This window comes from Paramormyrops kingsleyae, chromosome 20 (assembly GCF_048594095.1).
Source record: "Paramormyrops kingsleyae isolate MSU_618 chromosome 20, PKINGS_0.4, whole genome shotgun sequence".
NCBI classification, from domain to species: domain Eukaryota; kingdom Metazoa; phylum Chordata; class Actinopteri; order Osteoglossiformes; family Mormyridae; genus Paramormyrops; species Paramormyrops kingsleyae.
Genome location: NC_132816.1, coordinates 2,907,932 through 2,927,148, shown reverse-complemented (window position 1 = coordinate 2,927,148; position 19,217 = coordinate 2,907,932). Strand labels below are relative to the sequence as shown.

Below are 19,217 nucleotides of genomic sequence, written 5' to 3'. Positions count from 1 at the left end.
TCTGCAAGTGGATTCCTTACACATGTGTTCCCTATCTGAGCCCAATTACATTTGCTGTCAGTCAAACTGAGTTATTCTTATGCTACGTTCACACTGCGAGCGGCGAGAGCGTCAAAGCGACCGGAAGTCATTCATTATCTATGGGAGGGAGCATCGGGAGGCGTCGAGGAGCGGCGCGTCGCGATCTGGGCGGCGGGAGCGTCAGACAGAAGTTGAATCCAGTCAACTTTATGGTAATGAGCTGTGACGCGGTTGGGCGGCAACCAATGGGAATGTAAAGATGCTCCGCTAAAGAGAGCGCCGCAGAACATAAGCGTGTAAACTTTTGTTCCGACCCAACCGTTCCTAGGCACAATGGAGGAGGGACTTATTATTGCTGTGGCCGGGTACCCAGTTATACTGTATATGATGTGTCTCTGTTTGCATACAGGGACATAAATAAAAAAAAAATGAGGCATGGACCAGAGTGTCCGAAACAATCGGTGTTCCAGGTGAGATGGTGAAGTGCATAATATATTTTTTTGTGAAAAAGGAAGGAGATCAGTAGTAATTTTGGCGCCATAGCAGAGAAAACACTGCAAATTGTCGGTAATGTTAAACCTATTTAAGATTAAGAAGAACTTTATTTATCCTGAGGGAAATTCTTTTGTCATACACATGCTCAGTGCAGTAAGAGAGACAGAGATATACATACAATATAAGAAATAGGAATATATATATCTAAGAAAAAAGAAATACAATATATACAATAAGAATGTTACTTTACAATAATACAATAGGATAGTGCAAAATAATATCAAGTGGCTCTAAGTAGTACTGATGTATGTATCCTGAGAAAATAGCAGCTTATCTGTGGTGATTTTAAAGTGTCCTAATATTGTGCAGAATATGATGCATATGATAGCATATGATGGTGAGAAGAAAAACAAACATTGAGCTTGTTATCAGTCCTTGGGAAATCACCTACAGAGTGAGGAGGAGTTGTACAGTCTTATTGCCACCGGTACGAAGGATTTCCTGTGGCGGTCAGTTCTGCATTTAGAGGCAATCAGTCTTTTGCTGCGTGTGCTTCGATGGTCCATCATGGAGGCGTGCATGGGGTGAGAGGGGTTGTCCATAATACAAAGAAGCTTCCTCAGCATTCTCCTCTCAGACACCTCTACCAAGTTCTCCAGTCTGACACCCAGGACAGAACCAGCCTTTTTAACTAGCTTGTTCAGCCTGTTGGCATCAGCTGTCTTCAACCCACTGCCCCAGCACACAGCTGCAAAGAACACGACACTCTCTACCACAGAGTGATAGAACATAGTCAGCATTTTCCTACAAACATTAAAGGATTAAAATTATTTATAGCATTAGTGTTTGTCAAAACATAATTATGTGTTTTAGTAGAACTGTCGTGAAACATTTTAAGTACTATTTATGTTAACTAAAGAAACATAAATTACAAGCAGCTACTTGGCGATCATCCATTGTGATCCAAGGTAAATTTGAAAAGAAGCGCTACACTATTTATAGGTAACATTTTCCCTCCAGAACACTTGATTTTAAGTGGGAATGCAAATAACTGGCTCACAACAATATTTATTTGACAAATTATGTCCCCTCAGGAGTCGGTGCAAAGATATAAGCTACACGTTTGTTTGTTTTGCGACCCCTTTAAAAAGTTCTCAGAGCCTGGCATTCTGAGCGGCCTTGTCCCCGCCCACTCTATGACGTCAGAGAGCGTCTCCGGCGTTGGCTAGCCTCGCGTTCAGGGCGGCGGGAGCGACGGCTGGCGTCTTTGACGCTCGCGGTGTGAACGTAGCATAAGCCGGAGTAGGCTTCTTTGTCTGGCGGGACCCCGGCTTTCCCTTATGTCAAGGAAAAAAGTGGACTGCGAAATACATTCATGCTGCAGTTTGAATTAGTGCTCTCATATTGTTATCCAGTGAAATCGATCTTGGGTGTGGTTTGCATGGAACATTAGGGGGAGGGGGGCAGGGGGGATGATACTGATGGGATGGCTGAATACCACTGGTAACAGCCTTAAATAAGTCGACAAAAGGTGAGATGCAGGAGAGTAGGCATTGCATTTTGCAGATATACTCAAGTAAGACTGCAGAATATTCACTTATTACATTGAAAGTAGATTATTTTCAAAGTTACTTGATTAAGTGTAGTGCGCCCCTACCACCCTCTGCATATTTGACATTTTTTTTTTACATATTTCAGGTGGGAACGTGGACTTGGTCGCCGCACAAGATAGAAAGGACTTCGGGCATGAGTTTGTCAGATGAGGTAAGGCAATTGGGGGAGAACTGGCAGCTAAAACTGAGGACAGCCTGTTATATCTGACATGGCCAGTGGGTGCAGTGGCTTTTTGGTGGTGTTGTGCCTGCTCTGTAAAGCATGAAGCAGCTTCATGAAAGGCCCTGTCCCCATGCAGGAGGATTACTCAGATATCCGGGCCTATTTCTCAGAGGCTGAATGGGTTCGGCTGCAGAGATGCGAGAAGGTGCACTACAGGAACATGAAGACGAACCACCAAGCCATGTTGGATATGGGTAGGCCTCAGGCTCCGGCATTAGACTTGGACGAGTACCAAGAGTGCAGTGGTCCGCAACTGTGTTTTCTCTAGGGTTGAATCCCATCACCCCAGTGTTCATGAGAAGAAACCGAACCAGGAGGGTGGCGGAAAGTCCGGGCATTGACAAACGCAGCGATTCAGAGAAGTGGATTCTTCACCTTCTGAGGAGGAGCCCGGGCATCAAGGTGAGATGAGGTGAAACAGCCAGTTGGAGGGCTCCCGCTGTGACGGGTGATTTCTTCAGGCACAGCATCAGGCATTCGTCTGTGTCGTTCAAGCACAAGGCACTTTCACACTGAAGTTCAGGGAGCTTTGGTTTATAAGTTCCTACCAGGAACTTTTGTATCTCCAGGCCGTTTTTGTGTATGGCTTTCACAACACGCATCAGGAACTAGGACCTTTATGCTGAAGCATGGAAGGTGCAAAAAGTTTGTAAGTTTAACGTTGCACATAATCTTCATACAAAACTTTACCGCCATGCCAAAATAACGGAGGCTGGATGAGTCCTTTTAGTTAGTTGTCAGTGTATTGGGTGCTCAATCGTGATCAAAGCAAGACACTGCCTTTTATTTATATTTTTGCTAATATAACCCATGACATGTTCATGATTTTTATTAAATCTGGCCAGCAGATCGAGCTTTCATTCTCCGCAGAATAAAAAAAAAAATGTAACATTGTCTTGCTAGTAAGCGATGGCAAGTTTCACTACCGGCCTTTTTTGACAAAACTATATTAGGTAGTGATAGAAATTTCTGATGCAGACATTTGGAGATGCAAGCAAAAAATGTATTACTTGATACATAAATGGAATTATTTTTGTACCCCAATTGCGTCTGCTCAATTTTTGCTCTGCTGCATCTCATTTTCTGCACTTCTTTGTAACTTCCAAGTTTGTGCTGGTGCTTGTGGTCGACCATTCAGCAAGTTAATCGCTCTAAGTGCCTCCCCAGTAGTTTGTGTTTGAGCAAATCATACCTAGTCTGGAGTAGGTACTAGAAAAGAGTTCTGGAACTGCTTCCAAGGAACTACAATTGGGCCGAGCTCCTACAGTGTAAACATGACAAAGGTAACTGGTTCTTGGAAAAGGTTCTGGTTCCGGAAATAGTTCGAGCGATGTTGAAAGCGCCTATAAATGACCAGAACACTAAGTAGAAGCGTTATGGATATACCCTACGGTGACGCAGTCTGCCTGAAATCTTCATTTGTGTCTTCAGCATCCAGGAGTTTTCCAATCTGTATTCTGGTGGTCCGATCAGAACGAAACCCCTTCTGTGGGGTCAGAATCATATGCCACAGACCAGGGAAGGAGGGTCTGTTTGTGGTCAACTCAAGCTGTTGCTGGCTGTGCATTACAACACACTGACTAACTGGCACAGTCTCAGTGTTTAATTTTATTTTGGTTTCAGCAGACTCCTTCCTGCAGTGAAACCAGCTACCACACGAACCAGAAACCTTCCCAGCAGGGAGTCGAAGAGGGTAACAAAGAGGAGGGGGAATTCCTGGTATCTGAGGTTGAAGGGACTGTGAACGAGAGCCCCCAAAAGGTGAAATGGAGTGTATGTGGGTCTCTTCACAAATGTCACTTGTCCATTCAGAGGTGGTTTAATTTTTGTGTGTTAATCACAAAAGCAGCCAAATATAGGTTATGCCAGAAAAGGAAAAAAGTGCAGTTTGTGTGGCTTGAAAATGATTTTAGTTTGCTATCTGCTCCTATTTCTCTTTTAAGCAAATAGAACAGCCTGTATAAAATTATGAAGTGAACGGCTTATTCTGCCTTGTTTGGTTTTTATGGCTGAAGATGAAGGCCGCAGCGGTTCAGGATGTGACTGAGCAGGAGCTGACTGGTTCTCTTTCGTTACACACTGATGGGAGGAGCAAAGAGTGTGTGAAACCTCCAAACCCAGGTGATTTTAACTACCAGCATATGTGCAATTGTAACTACCATCAAAACTGCAATTGTTTTGGTGTATTTGGAGGCAATAGTTTGTACTTCATGTTGCCATTTCAAACCAGCAGTGTTGATGCTCTGTGCAGTTCAGTTCAGGCATATCAGAGATTGCAGTGTGAATAGCACACTGTGAATATGAACTGCGTATGGAGTAATGAAGGCTCTTTGGAAGATATGTTTGCCTTGCTCACTATTTTCCTGATTTCTTTTTTCTCTTTTAAACCTGCTCCATCTCCGTACTGACTGCCGTGTCTCCATCTTCCCCCAGCAAGGAGAGTGGATGAATCCTCCAAACCTTTTGCTTGCTCTCAGGATCCATTCTCCTACACTGCAGACATTGACCTGCACAGACATATCAAAATATCTCACCCCAAGGAGTATGTCAGACAGCTGAGGACTGGATCTGTCTACACAACCCAGGATTCACCAACTTCTGCTGGTCCCTGTGCCGCTCAGCCCAGTACAGACACAATCAGGACTCTGGAAGAAGCCAGTACAGACACACTGACAGCACAACAGGGTTCCCAGGGTGAGATGACTTTCAATATAAACAGAGACTGTAAAATACACAGGCAGCCTCACACAGAGAAGTCGTCCCACCAGTGCTCCCGGTGTGGGAAGAGCTTCAGACATTTAGGAAACCTAAAGACACACCAGCGGATTCACACAGGAGAGAGGCCCTACCAGTGCTCCCAGTGTGGAAAGAGCTTCAAACGTTTAGGAAACCTAAAGACACACCAGTGGATTCACACAGGGAAAAGGCCCTACCAGTGCTCCCAGTGTGGGAAGAGCTACAGTCGAATAGGAACCCTAAAGAGACACCAGCAGATTCACACAGGGGGGAGGCCCTACCAGTGCTCCCAGTGTGGGAAGAGCTTCAGTCAATTAAAACACCTAGAGAGTCACCAGCGGATTCACACAGGAGAGAGGCCCTACCAGTGCTCCCAGTGTGGGAAGAGCTTCAGTCGATTAGGTCACCTAGAGAGACACGAGCGGATTCACACAGGAGAGAGGCCCTACCAGTGCTCCCAATGTGGGAAGAGCTTTAGTCAGTCAGGAACCCTAAAGAAGCACCAGCGGATTCACACAGAAGAGAGGCCCTACCAGTGCTCCCAGTGTGGGAAGAGCTTCAGACATTTAGGACCCTTAAAGGTCCACCAGCAGATTCACACAGGAGAGAGGCCCTACCAGTGCTCCCAGTGTAGGAAGAGCTTTAGTCAGTTAGGAAACCTAAAGACACACCAGCGGATTCACACAGGAGAGAGGCCCTACCAGTGCTCCCAGTGTGGGAAGAGCTTTACTGCGTTACAAACCCTAAAGAATCACCAGCGGATTCACACAGGAGAGAGGCCCTACCAGTGCTCCCAGTGTGGAAAGAGCTTTAGTCAGTTAAGAAACCTAAAGACACACCAGCGGATTCACACAGGAGAGAGGCCCTACCAGTGCTCCCAGTGTGGGAAGAGCTTTACTGCGTTACAAACCCTAAAGAATCACCAGCGGATTCACACAGGAAAGAGGCCCTACCAGTGCTCCCAGTGTGGAAAGAGCTTCAAACGTTTAGAAAGCCTAAAGACACACCAGCGGATTCACACAGGAGAGAGGCCCTACCAGTGCTCCCAGTGTGGGAAGAGCTTCAGTCAATTAGGACACGTAGAGAGTCACCAGCGGATTCACACAGGAGAGAGGCCCTACCAGTGCTCCAAGTGTGGGAAGAGCTACAGTCGAATAGGAACCCTAAAGAGACACCAGCAGATTCACACAGGAGGGAGGCCCTACCAGTGCTCCCAGTGTGGGAAGAGCTACAGTCGAATAGGAACCCTAAAGAGACACCAGCAGATTCACACAGGAGGGAGGCCCTACCAGTGCTCCCAGTGTGGGAAGAGCTTCAGTCAATTTGGACACCTAGAGAGTCACCAGCAGATTCACACAGGAGAGAGGCCCTCCCAGTGTGGGAAGAGCTTCAGTCGATTAGGTCACCTAGAGAGACACGAGCGGATTCACACAGGAGAGAGGCCCTACCAGTGCTCCCAATGTGGGAAGAGCTTTAGTCAGTCAGGAACCCTAAAGAAGCACCAGCGGATTCACACAGAAGAGAGGCCCTACCAGTGCTCCCAGTGTGGGAAGAGCTTCAGACATTTAGGACCCTTAAAGGTCCACCAGCAGATTCACACAGGAGAGAGGCCCTACCAGTGCTCCCAGTGTGGGAAGAGCTTTAGTCAGTTAGGAAACCTAAAGACACACCAGCGGATTCACACAGGAGAGAGGCCCTACCAGTGCTCCCAGTGTGGGAAGAGCTTTACTGCGTTACAAACCCTAAAGAATCACCAGCGGATTCACACAGGAGAGAGGCCCTACCAGTGCTCCCAGTGTGGAAAGAGCTTTAGTCAGTTAAGAAACCTAAAGACACACCAGCGGATTCACACAGGAGAGAGGCCCTACCAGTGCTCCCAGTGTGGGAAGAGCTTTACTGCGTTACAAACCCTAAAGAATCACCAGCGGATTCACACAGAAGAGAGGCCCTACCAGTGCTCCCAGTGTGGAAAGAGCTTCAGACATTTAGGACCCTTAAAGGTCCACCAGCAGATTCACACAGGAGAGAGGCCCTACCAGTGCTCCCAATGTGGGAAGAGCTTTACTGCGTTACAAACCCTAAAGAATCACCAGCGGATTCACACAGGAGAGAGGCCCTACCAGTGCTCCCACTGTGGGAAGAGCTTTAGTGAGTTAGGAAGCCTAAAGAGACACCAGCAGACTCACACAGGAGAGAACCCCTACCAGTGCTCCCAGTGTGGGAAGAGCTTTACTGCGTTACAAACCCTAAAGATCCACCAGCGGATTCACACAGGAGAGAGGCCCTACCAGTGTGCCAAGTGATTATCTCTATTAGGACACATTGAGAAGCACCACCAGACCCACTCAGTTGACAGTTCATTATCACAGTCGGTCCAATAAATGTTTGTTCTTGAATTTTTCTAAATTGTACAGTGGTACCTCAGAACTCGAATTTAAACCGTTCAGAACTCCGGATCGAATCCTAAAAACTTTGAGTTGTGATCAAATTTTCCCCATAAGAAATAATGGAAAACCAATTAATTGGTTCCCGGCCCCAAAAAATTACACCTTGTCTTAAAATGGATGAGAGAGGGATATAGGGCTCTCGAAGGAACAAACAGGCACGCTTAGGTTCACTCAAATACACGTAATACAAAATGATCTCGCATTAACACCAATACTGAGCTATCATATTGAAGGCAATGCAAAACAACTCGTACTACAACGGATATCAAATAATATATATATCTTATAGCTAATAGTATTAGGTGCAAAGGTATGAATATATATAGAAAAGAAGCAATAACACATACAAGAAGCGAAACATAAAAAGTTACGAAATATTATCACAAGCGGCGATAATTTACTCGCAACAATCAAGGAAAAGCATAAGCAGTTGCAAAGCTATTTACACTCGGACGTGCTATCATCACCCACCTTCACACATGGACTGGGGAGCCCTTTCAGTCCTGGCAGGAGACCAACACGTGAGTTCCGAGAAAGTGCCGGGCGATGCGCGCTCTATCCCACGGCTGAACTCCGGTCAGTACTGGGATCTCCCCCTTCCTTTATACTAAATTTAGAGTTGCGTGTGGGCAGGGGGTAAGCTGGCCAGGCTCACCCCTTCCCCCCCAGGCAATATATGGTGCTCCAATTCCCCCTTTTGTCCGAGTGATTCTGCTTGCGATAATACAATACAATGGGCGTCCTGGTGCCAGGTGACTTTGCGCAACGCCTCCCCGTTCCCCCCTACAGGCAATATAGGGTGCTGTATACCGACCCCCCCTATCTCCCGAAACCAAGATAAGCATCCTGCATGCCGATCTAATGGCCCAGATGAGCATCCTGGCTTCTCTTTATGAGCCCAAGTTTATGGCAAAAGTAGGTTTTACATGGGATCGGTAAATAACATGTTCGTGCAGTTTAGTAACATTCGGGGGGATCATGGACGATTGATCTGAATTTCAGGACGATCAGTCCACACACGATCGGAATTAATCCACAATTACAACTTAAAGTTAATTCCATGTCACGTGGGTGACGTAATCGTCCGTGAATTCATCCTAATACACACCTAAATATGTTTTTTTTAGCATTTAAACACAAAATGAACCGGATAAAACATGAAGAGCATATACCGTAATAAACACATCTAAGCACATTTATTAAAACAGTAATTTGTAAAGTAATAAAATAACGTGTAAAGTAAAAAAAAAAAAAACAATGTGTCCTGCCCCGATCGTCCGCTTCTTCCGTGTGCCACGCCCCATCGTTAACCCCATGTGATCAGCTGTTTCTGGTTGTTTTCATTAGCCCTCTATATTTTGTCCGTGTTTCAGTTTGTTTCCCCAGTCCGGTCATTGTATTGTCCGTCTGTGTTTTGCCTGGCTAGGCTCACCTCTCCCCTCAGGGGATGCGCTCTCAATTTTCCAGTTTTGTGCAGGTAATGCTGCTTGCGGTTCCAATCAAAAATGAGACAAGTTCCCATAATCAGCCTGTTCCCCTCTTCCTGAGGATGAGGTAAGCATCCCACACACTGATCGCTAGGTGTGGTTTTAATCGAAAATAATAAGACAAGTGTCCCTGGTCAACGCTTCCCCGTTCTCCTGAAGACGAGATAGGCGTCCCACAAACCGCTCAGTGGTGTACAAATCATATTGGACCACCCTTTCTCTTCTTAGGAAAACCCCTCAGAAAAACAAAGTAAGCGTCCTTGAACAGAGTAAGTATCCCAGGACAAGGATTTTTAGGACAAGATGAGCATCTTGGCTCCTTTCATGAGAAACAAGGTATATAAGTGATCAGTAAAAAAACATGTTTATGCTGTTCAGCCTTGGCACAATAATATTACGGGTGAATCATGGATGACGTATGTGAATCTCAGGATGATTAGTCCATACATGGTCAGAATCAATCCACACCTCAGTCATCTCATGTGTATGACAGTAGGCCTAACAGGAGGACAATGATTTATTTTAGGCGACGTAATTGTCTGCAAGTTTGTCCCAATACACTGAATACTAGGTGAACATTGACTTTTAAGACTCCAAAGTGAACACGTACTTTTATAATGAATTAAAGGTGCATTTATGTCAATGGAAACGACTATACGTCTATTTATTAGTCCTTCTCAGGCATTGTTTTCGGGTTACCTCAAAAATCAGCTTAAGATGGGACTCTCGGAACCGATTAATAACGTAAGGTGGGGTGTGACTGTACCTTTTACATTCCTGCCAAAACTAATGGCTGTGTGTGTGAATTTCAAACTAGGTGGGCTCTGCCTCCTCAACTCACTTGTTTTCTTTCTTTCATTGGTTTATTTAATTGTCACCGGCTGACAATATGCGCCCGTATACGTGAAGAACTGAAGAATAACGACAGAACGACGTTTTGCAGTGGTAAGCTAACAAATTATTTCCCTCAAACTGGACCGTTTGGTGTTAGAAAATATTAGGCTGTTTGTAACCAAGAATATATTTTGCAGTTAAAAATAACGCTGACTGACCGGAGGATATTTAGCCTGGTGGGTGTGCTGAAGTTTTTTTTCCGTGCTGTTTTTTCATGTGCATAGAGGGTATTTAAATTGGCAGCTTTAATTGCTGTCGCTATAGCTAGATAAGAATGATTACCTGCCATTACTGCAGCAAAACACTACAGACGTTAAGGCGTTACGTGCTCCTCTGTAGAATTCACAGGAACGAACCACATTGTTTTTTTAAATGCCACGTCACTGACATTTTGCACTTATACAGCTTTTAAAGCACATTTCTATCGGGTTCACAATGTGCCTGCACCCTCTGTCACTCCTGTAGGAAATTTTAAATGTGCCATTTCGCAGTGGAGGCGTGACCTGTGCCATGTCCAGTAACTGGTTGTAAAAATACATTCACCGTTAAATCATCCTTTACTGCCCACATGTTAAGGAAACATAGAGAATGTTCGGTAAATAGCATAAGTGACATGTACAGAGAAATTATTTCAGTCTTCTGGAACTCCATGTGAAGAGGCTTCCCACAACTCTGATAGCATTGAAGGCGCTGAATTGACACAGAATTTCAGCTAAACCTTTCTTAGGAATGTATGTTTATTCTACCTAAAATTGCAGCTCCTCCTTCCAGCTTCAACAATACAGACAATTATTGAAGAGATGCAAAATGTGAATGATTTTGGGCAGGATTACACTTTAAGTATACTACATTCACTCTTTAACAATGACATGAGCCTAAAAGAATTACATTAGGAAATGATGGAAATATGACAGAAAGGTTTGCTTACTACATACCTGTGATGCAAACATTGAATGGTTTATTAAAATCAGAATTGTGGAAAAATTCTGTTTCCCAACCATCTCGTGAAACAGACTCGTATGTTTTAAGTCATATAAGTGAGGGACAAAGCTTTAAGTCCAACCAGTTCTTCATTGAAAATCCAGGATTCATGAAGCTAATTCTATACCAGGATGCTTTTGAAATTAAACCCCTTGGCTCTGCTAAGAAAACACACAAAGTTGTTGCAGTCTTTCTTTGACTCTTTATTTGACTCTTTCTGTAGCAAATGTACCTGTTCATGTACGGTCCAGTACTGATCACATGTCCCTTGTCTTAACATGTAGAGAGAATGACCTGAAAGACTTTAGAAGTGCTAAGGTTTTCTCAGAAATGTTAGTGGATTTGAAAGATTTGGAGGAAAATGGAATAACTCTAGGTGGTAAAGTGGTCAAATGGGCTTTGTATTGCATTGCTTGTGATAATTTGGGATCACATAGCATTGGTAGACTTACTGAGAACTTCAGTCGTTTTCAGTACTTTTGCAGGTACTGTGAAGTCACATAAAGACAGTTTCAGAGTGATGACCCAAATGTTTGTGGTCCCCTGAAAGTTACCATTCTGCTGTTGGTGATCTATACAAGCTGGAGTCAATCAAGACATCAAAGGCATAATGGTAAACTCTGTTTTCAATACTTTGAAATCTTTTCATGTATGCCAGCCTAGTCTCCCGTTTTGATTAGGTCACAACATATTTGAGGGTGTCTTATCCTATGATGTTGCACTGTACTTCATATTTATTTCATTGAGAAGAAGAAATGGCTTACAAATTCAGTTTTGAACCGGCGCATCAAGCAATTCAAGCACAAAGGATCTGATGCTCTCCCAAAGCCATGCACTGTCAACTCTGAGGTGTCCAAACCTTCGGGTCTAGCCACCCAAAACTGGAATTTTTTGAGGTTGCCGCCTGTATTAATTGCTGACAAAGTGCAAAATCCACAGGATGATGTGTGGCAGTTAAATCTTCAGTTTAAAGATATTGTCAATATGATTTGTGCGCAAAAGACTTTGTTGTCACAGGTGGCCTATCTTCATATTATAATTCAAGAGTATTTAGAGTCAAGAAAGTGTTTATTTCCTGAGAGTCCACTAAAACTAAAATACCATTTCTTGTGGCATTATCCGGCACTAATTTTGAAATTTGGCCCTCTGATCAGATTATGGACAATGCCTTTTGAGAGCAAACACGGCTACTTCAAGAGATGTGCCAGGCATTTGAAATACTTTAAAAACATTTAACTAACTTTTTCTGAAAGACATCAGTTTCAGGCATCCCTTTCGGCTGGGCCAGGAGGCACTCAGCTTCTGCAAGTCAAAGACAGTTCTACATTGTACCTCAACTTTTACGGTGACAAAATTAAACATGTAGTTAGCGACTTTGGCTTTTCAGAAATACAATATAAAGGTACGTCATATAAAAAGGACATTTCCTTGTTTCAAAAAATGATGAGTTCATGGAGTTTCATGGAGAGCTTTTCATTATTCTAATTCAAAATAATGCAGCTGTGTATTTTGTGATGGACATGCATAAATCAGTCTATCTTACTCAGTAATAAAACAGAGTACAAGGATGCAGTGTCTTAACATTAATGACAGAATTAATAACAGAATTTTATCTGTTACCATCATACATTATTGATGGGCACCAAGTCATCCCACTGAAACACAGTGTTTTGTCAAAGTAACCCTCATTTTGGCCACTTTGCTCTAAAATGCACATGTACTGTATGCTTCTTAGAAATTACTGGGAAAGTGACCATAGTTTTTCCTTTTAGATGTACAGAAATAAAAGGTGAACTTATTTCTCACGTTATATACTCCAAGTAATGGTGCCTCTTATCTCAATACAGTTTATGTACAGTCTTGCTTGACTCAATGTCTTAACTACTTTTTTCATCTTTCATTTTTGATCGCAAACTGATATCTTCCTGCAGAAATGACCGACTTGCAACAAACATTTCTATGTGCCGCCATTACTGAGGTCTTGCCCGGCATTCTAGAGGAGACCTTACAATCCCTTGGGCTGGAGACATATGATGATTTTCAATTTATTGAGGAAGCTGATTTGTTGTCAGCCTTGAAACCCATTCAAGCCCGAAAAGTTCTTGCTGCCTGGAAGCTAAAATGTAAGTGAAGTGTTACACAGGATGCAACCAGTCCTCAAAGTAGCCTACATAAAAAACAGTCCAAAATACAAAGACAGTCACATTATCTTCCTAATAATCTTTTTGTGTTGGTGTGTGTTTTTGCAGGCCAGAGTCCTGAATCCAAGGGTTCATCTGTTCATCTGGTGGTGCCTCACTGGACCTTCCCCAACTTTGCAGTGTCTTTCACCCAGATGTTCAACCTCTTCAAGCAGCTGTCATAGTCCTGATATAGACTGGGTGGATACCTTTATGATACCATGGGAGAAAGTACCAGAGGAACTGATGCAGACATTTAAGAGAGGGAAACGTCCAAGTCCACGAATGAGGAGCAAGATGATATGGATTGTCGTTAGTGAGATGAGAAATACTTCTTGCATAAGCAGAAGGCACTCCACTGATGTTGCCAAAAAGATGGTGGCAAAATATCCAAGACATATCTGCAAGACATAATAGAGGGGGACAATACTGGGACAGGCTATGACACTCTTGTTAAGGAACTGCAAAGTAGGATAGAAAATTTGAAGCGGTCTACAACCCCAAAAATCAGAAAACATAAGCATGGTGTCACGTCGGTGGGGCGGGCGAGCAGGAAAGCAGGCAGATCAGCCGGATGGATGGATAAACAAGGTTTATTTAGGAAACAGGCAGGACCGGGGAAGCACGACGACTAACATGTACAATGACAGAACTGGGGAATACTGACTGAGACACGGACTAAATACTCAAGACAAGGCAAAAGGAATAGGCAACAGTGGTGGGTTGCACCAGCTTAGCGTAAGTTCGATCGTAAAGTATGGTGTAAAGTATACCTTAAGTCTTACGTTGAAACTAGATAGTTTGAAACTAGCGCCGCATTCTTTGTCGGTTGCACCACTGCCACTTAAGTTACATCGTAGTTAGTAGCTACTAAATAAAGTTACTGTCGCAAAGAATGACGTTTTTACCGTGGACAACCAATCAATATCACTGTCTGATTTTACCGGAACTAACTCGCTGTTCTCCATGCTTTTCGACTACTGTATACACATTTTGTATGTAGCCTTAGTAATATCCTTCTACAGGCGTTGCTTAGTTGTTCGGGATGAAAAAAATATATAATTTAAGTTTGGGTTATAAATAGCTACCGATTTATGTTCTCTGTATCTGTCAGAAGAATATCAACCACAGGGCAGCTCATCTGCTGTATCTAGATGATCGCGAAAAGTTGCCAGCTGCTGATCGAAGGTTTTCAAATAGAACTTTGTGGCCCAATATCAATAGGAAAGTGCCCGAGAAACATTTGCCAGCAACATTGCTCAAAAGGTTGCCGTGTATCGTCACCCTAAGAAGTGTGTTCGCTAGGTATGTTTATCAAGTCAAGTTCGTGGTAATTTATTGTGGATGCTTTACAGTCGTTCTGCTACACGTAAGACTCGAGCTCAAGGAATACAAACAGGGTTCACGAGCAAAAAATAACGGTAGGGCAACGACTTCGTCTAGCTTGGCAGCTAACGTTAGCTGACTGGGCATATCTAGCCGCGGAACTTGTCTTCAATCAGCGGAAAAAGTAGAAAGTTATTAAAATGATGTCTGAACGTTGTACTACCCTATAGCTACTTCAGATAAGAAGTTTTATAAAAAATTAATGGGTCATGTATCGCCAATCTTATTGTGCTGTTTTGGAGTCAAATTCACCCTGGCACTTAACGTTATAGACTATAATAATTTTCACATTGACTAATATACTCCACCTGTTTCACTACGAAGGGCCATCCTTTACATTACACTGGGTAACTTTTCTTTATCATATAATGGCAGCAGAGGTCCAGTTTCACAGAGGTCGAGATCTCCACAGAGACACGAGAACAGATGAAAACTTAAATTTTTTACCTATTAGTATATATTTCTTTCATGTGAAATTGACCCCAGAGATGATGTAAGGGTATTTGTTAACCTGAAGATGTTGATTTTTTTTTTTTTTTTTTAGAAAAATGTCAGACCGTAGGCCGAGAAAGAAAAATTTTACGCACGAAGAGGTCATAATTCTCCTTACGAAATACAGAGCACATAAATTGACATTAGAATCCAAATTCAATAATTTTATAACAAACAAAAGGAAGCAGCAGATATGGGAGGACATTACTGAGGCTGTAAATGCTAAGGGAGTGGAGCAGAGGGACGTCAGAGAGGTTAGGAAGAAGTGGAGTGACCTCAAGATGCAGGCAGCAGAGGACTTCCCCAAAACAGTGCGAACCGGAGGCGGCCCAAAGCCAGATGTGCGGCCATACTCCTCCTTAATTCTTGACATTGTTGGGGAGGATTCCCCATCACTCGTGGGAATTGTAGGAGGCGGGATTGAAACTGGGCTGGCAGTGCAGGTGCCCACTCCCTGCTCACCCCCAACTCCAGTATTGCAGTCACCTCCACACCCATGTCCAGATACCCCTGCATTTCCCATACCACTGCCACTAATTCCACCTGCAGAGACAGCATGCAGCCCTCCACCACCACCAGCAAAGCGTGTCAGGCTATCCAAGCCACGGCCAGAGATTGTGGATGCAGAGGCCCTTAAATGTCAGTTGTATAAAGTTGAAATTGAAAAAATTAAAGCAGAAACTTTAAAAATTAATTCAGAAAAAGAGAAAATTGACATGGAAAAAATAAAACTAAATTTAGAAATATTAAAATTGCAAGAAGAACTGAAAACCAAGGGATATACCTTTGTTATGAATGAGCCCTAGAAAGTTATATAATCTTTCATTCTTAATAGTGTTACTTGGAAATCAAATAAATCTTAAATATTTTCATTGCAAGAGTTGTGATTGACTATTAATAATGTCATTGTATGATAACTGAAATGAAATGATCCTCTGTTTTCCATTTGCATAAGAACATTGGAATGCTTAACTTCACCTACTCCATCTTGCTCTCCATAAGACACACTGGCAAATATACAGGTGAGAGCAAGCTTGGGGGTCACAGTGCAGGATCAGCCAGCACACAGCATCCTTGGAGCTTGGTGATAAGGTCCTTTCTCAAGGGCCCATAGACAGGTGACTATTCTGCTGAGGCTCGAACCATAACCATGTTTTATTTTGTGTCCTCATAATTTAAATTAGTTATTAGTATTAATTGCAGAACTGACTTAAGGGGATTGTATGCTGTTTATTGTAGTAGGCTTAGGTCTGCTCTAATTATCCAAAGTAGGATGCTGCGAGGTAGTCACGAGCAGCTGCTGCTTCAGCTGGTAGGTCGATCTCATTGTGCAGGGGAATGTCTAAGTCCCCATCCACCTCACATCCATCCTCCACCAGAGGTACCTTCCAAGCTATGGCCATGTTGTGGAGAACAACACAGGCACCTGCTACTACAGCAGCTCTGTCTGGCTCCATTATTATACCTGTCAGTGACAAAATGGTTGCACCATAAATTATAGAGGTTAGGCATAGCTTATTTACCTAGACATTATTTGTTCTGAATAGCAGTTTTGTAGGAATTAATGTAAACAGACTATAAACCTAATCACCTCTGTGCAAACAAGCCCACCGTTTCTTCAGGACACCTATGCAACGTTCTACCACATTCCTTGTTCTGACGTGTGCTACATTGTAGCGCTCCTGCTGCTGATTTGATGGGCTAAGGTAAGGTGTCATTAACCATATTCTTAAGGGATATCCGGAGTCACCCAGCAACCTTCCAGAATATCTTCCTTCTTCAAAGTCTGAACTAAGCCTAGACTGTCTGAGGATGTAACTGTCGTGTTTCGAGCCTGGCCACTTGATCACGCAGTTTGTGATAATAAGGTCGGCGTCACAGACAATTTGTGCGTTTATAGAGTGGTAGCCCTTTCTGTTGACGTAGTCAATTTCGTGGTCGCTGGGTGTTTTTATCTTGAAGTGCGTGCCATCCACACATCCTAACATCTGGAAAACCGGCGATCTGAAAAAACTTCTGACGGGTTGTGTTTTGTTGCACAGGCAGCAGAGGAAAGTGCACGTACGTGTTTATGTGTTTATTCAGTGACACTGCCACTGCTCTCACGGCTCTGCACACGGTGGACTTGTGTACATGCATCGAGTCGCCCACAAGACTTTGAAAAGAGCCGGTAGCAAAGTACCTAAGTGCCAGACATACTTGTAAAGCCGGACTGAGGGCTCCGTTTCTGTCAGTATCATGCTGTAGATCAGCAGCTAACAGATCGGTAATTTTTTGTAATTCGGCACGGCGAAAACGAAACCGAGTATACAGATCAACATCATCATATTCTTCAAAGGGATGTAATCGGTCACGAATGACTCTTTCTCGACGTAAACCGCGTTTAATTTAGTCTTCTCACCGTTCAAAACGGATAGCCATTTTCACCACTTTTTAACGTCTTTCTTACGATGGACTTTACACCTAATGTTAAGGTAGTGTAAAATTTACACTATAACTTAGTACTACGTTGAAACTAAGAGCGTGGTGCAACGGATTATTTTTTAGTAGTGCGTAAACTCGAACGTAGGGCCAATTTACGTCCATCGTAGGCTAAGATCGAACTTACGCTTAGCTGGTGCAACCCACTGCAGGTGAGTACAATCAGGAATTAACACGAGGTAACGGACGGAGCTGGGCGTGACACATGGCAATGATGAGTCAGACACAGATGAAGTTCCTCCAGGAAAGAGAGCAACTCCAGGGAATTTATGGTTGCATCCACTGGGACCTAAAATTCCTGCCTTTTGGAGAGACTGCAGAGAGCCAGCAGCATAATAAAGAAAGGCTGAAAAATATGTCTTGGCAAACTGAGGCAAATCCAGAACAGGTCAAATTACTAATGAAGTCAACTTTCTACACACAGCGTAAACAAGTTAACCAAGGGAAAGATATAAAATACCTACTGGAAGAGTGGCCATTTTGGCCAACTTGGTATGGCAGTTGACTTTAAGGAATTCACCAGAAATGAGCTGCAAGAAACATTCATACGCACTGTGGATCTGAAGGGGAAACGGCTCCTGAACTACATGAAAATTTGTTGTGTGCACAACAACAAAAAATTCCTCCTATAGTGTTTGTGATAGGTTAATAAAATATGAAGGGTTGCCAACTCACGCATCTGGCGTGACGCTCATGCTTTCAGACTCTCACGCTCATGCAAGAAATCTCACGTCAAATCTATAATATTCCATTATAAACCTAAAATTAGCTACATCAAAAGTGTTGGGGTAGTCTGCAAACCCTACAGACTTGTGTTGAACCGAAAATGTCAAGACAGCCAGCTGACTAAAGTTGGGAATCCCAAAAAGTTTTGTTTTATAAGAGTTTAATCCTTTTTAGAGCCGTTTGTCAAATGCAATGCCTTCACATTTCTTTTTGCCATCATTTCATCAAACACCGTTCACTTTGTATTTGCTTGCAAGTATTATTTTTGTTGTAAATTAATAATCTGTAGATGACAAATTTAAGCTGAACCATTAAATAAATAATATATGGGTCATTCTTTCGAACATGCGAATGTGTCAGAAAAAAATATAATAAAAAAATAATTTCATTTATTGCTCTGATTTGATGATTTTTAAAAACAATTTAACCCAAATAGGTAGCAAAAAATCAGTTACACAAAAATACATGAACTGATTTTATGCGGATATGGTAAGATGTATATTTTTGCTCATTTTAGTGTCATTTTTTTCTCATCTCAGCACTGGATTTCATGATATACCTTTGTTTATCATAGAAATAAATGATAAAATAACAAATCTGAATAACTTCCCCAGAGGCAATATTAGCTGTGGCCAAAAGTTATTCTCTTGAGAATGACACAAATATTAATTTTAACAAAGTCTGCTGCCTCAGTTTTAATGATGGCAATCTGCATATACTTAATAATGTTAGAAAGAGTGATCAGATGATGAATTGTGATTAATGGCAAAGTCCCAATTTGCCATGAAAATGAACTTAATCTCAAAAAACCCATGTCCACTGTATTTCAATCCTGCCACAAAAGGACCTGCTGACATAATTTCAGTAACTCTCTCTAAAAACACAGGTGAGAGTGTTGACAAGGACAAGGCTGGAGTTCACTCTGTCATGCTGATTGAGTTAGAATAGCAGACAGGATGCTTTAAGTTTGAAATTGTAGTAATACAAATTGGAGAGGTAAAATTGGAGGAGACTATAGAGACAGCGCATGATACAGCAATCAAAGTGGAAATCTT

At 42.8% G+C, this 19,217-nt stretch overlaps 1 protein-coding gene across 4 annotated transcripts in view; it reads left to right on the top strand.

The window, feature by feature from the left end:
• Positions 1 to 15,833, top strand: part of LOC111836354 (uncharacterized) — a 356,103-nt gene extending 340,270 nt beyond the window's left edge. The window contains exons 2-8 of one of the 4 annotated variants that reach the window (XM_072703390.1): positions 2,215 to 2,280; positions 2,463 to 2,546; positions 2,621 to 2,754; positions 3,976 to 4,113; positions 4,368 to 4,473; positions 4,786 to 13,020; positions 13,147 to 15,833. In XM_072703390.1, the coding sequence (XP_072559491.1) occupies positions 2,513 to 2,546; positions 2,621 to 2,754; positions 3,976 to 4,113; positions 4,368 to 4,473; positions 4,786 to 7,391 (3,018 nt within the window). In that variant the 5' untranslated portion in view covers positions 2,215 to 2,280; positions 2,463 to 2,512 and the 3' untranslated portion in view covers positions 7,392 to 13,020; positions 13,147 to 15,833. Of the gene's footprint in view, positions 1 to 2,214; positions 2,281 to 2,428; positions 2,547 to 2,620; positions 2,755 to 3,975; positions 4,114 to 4,367; positions 4,474 to 4,785; positions 13,021 to 13,146 lie in introns of all 4 variants that reach the window. The other 3 variants (XM_072703388.1, XM_072703389.1, XM_072703387.1) reach the window with 3 other exon arrangements.
• Positions 15,834 to 19,217: the final 3,384 nt, after the last annotated feature.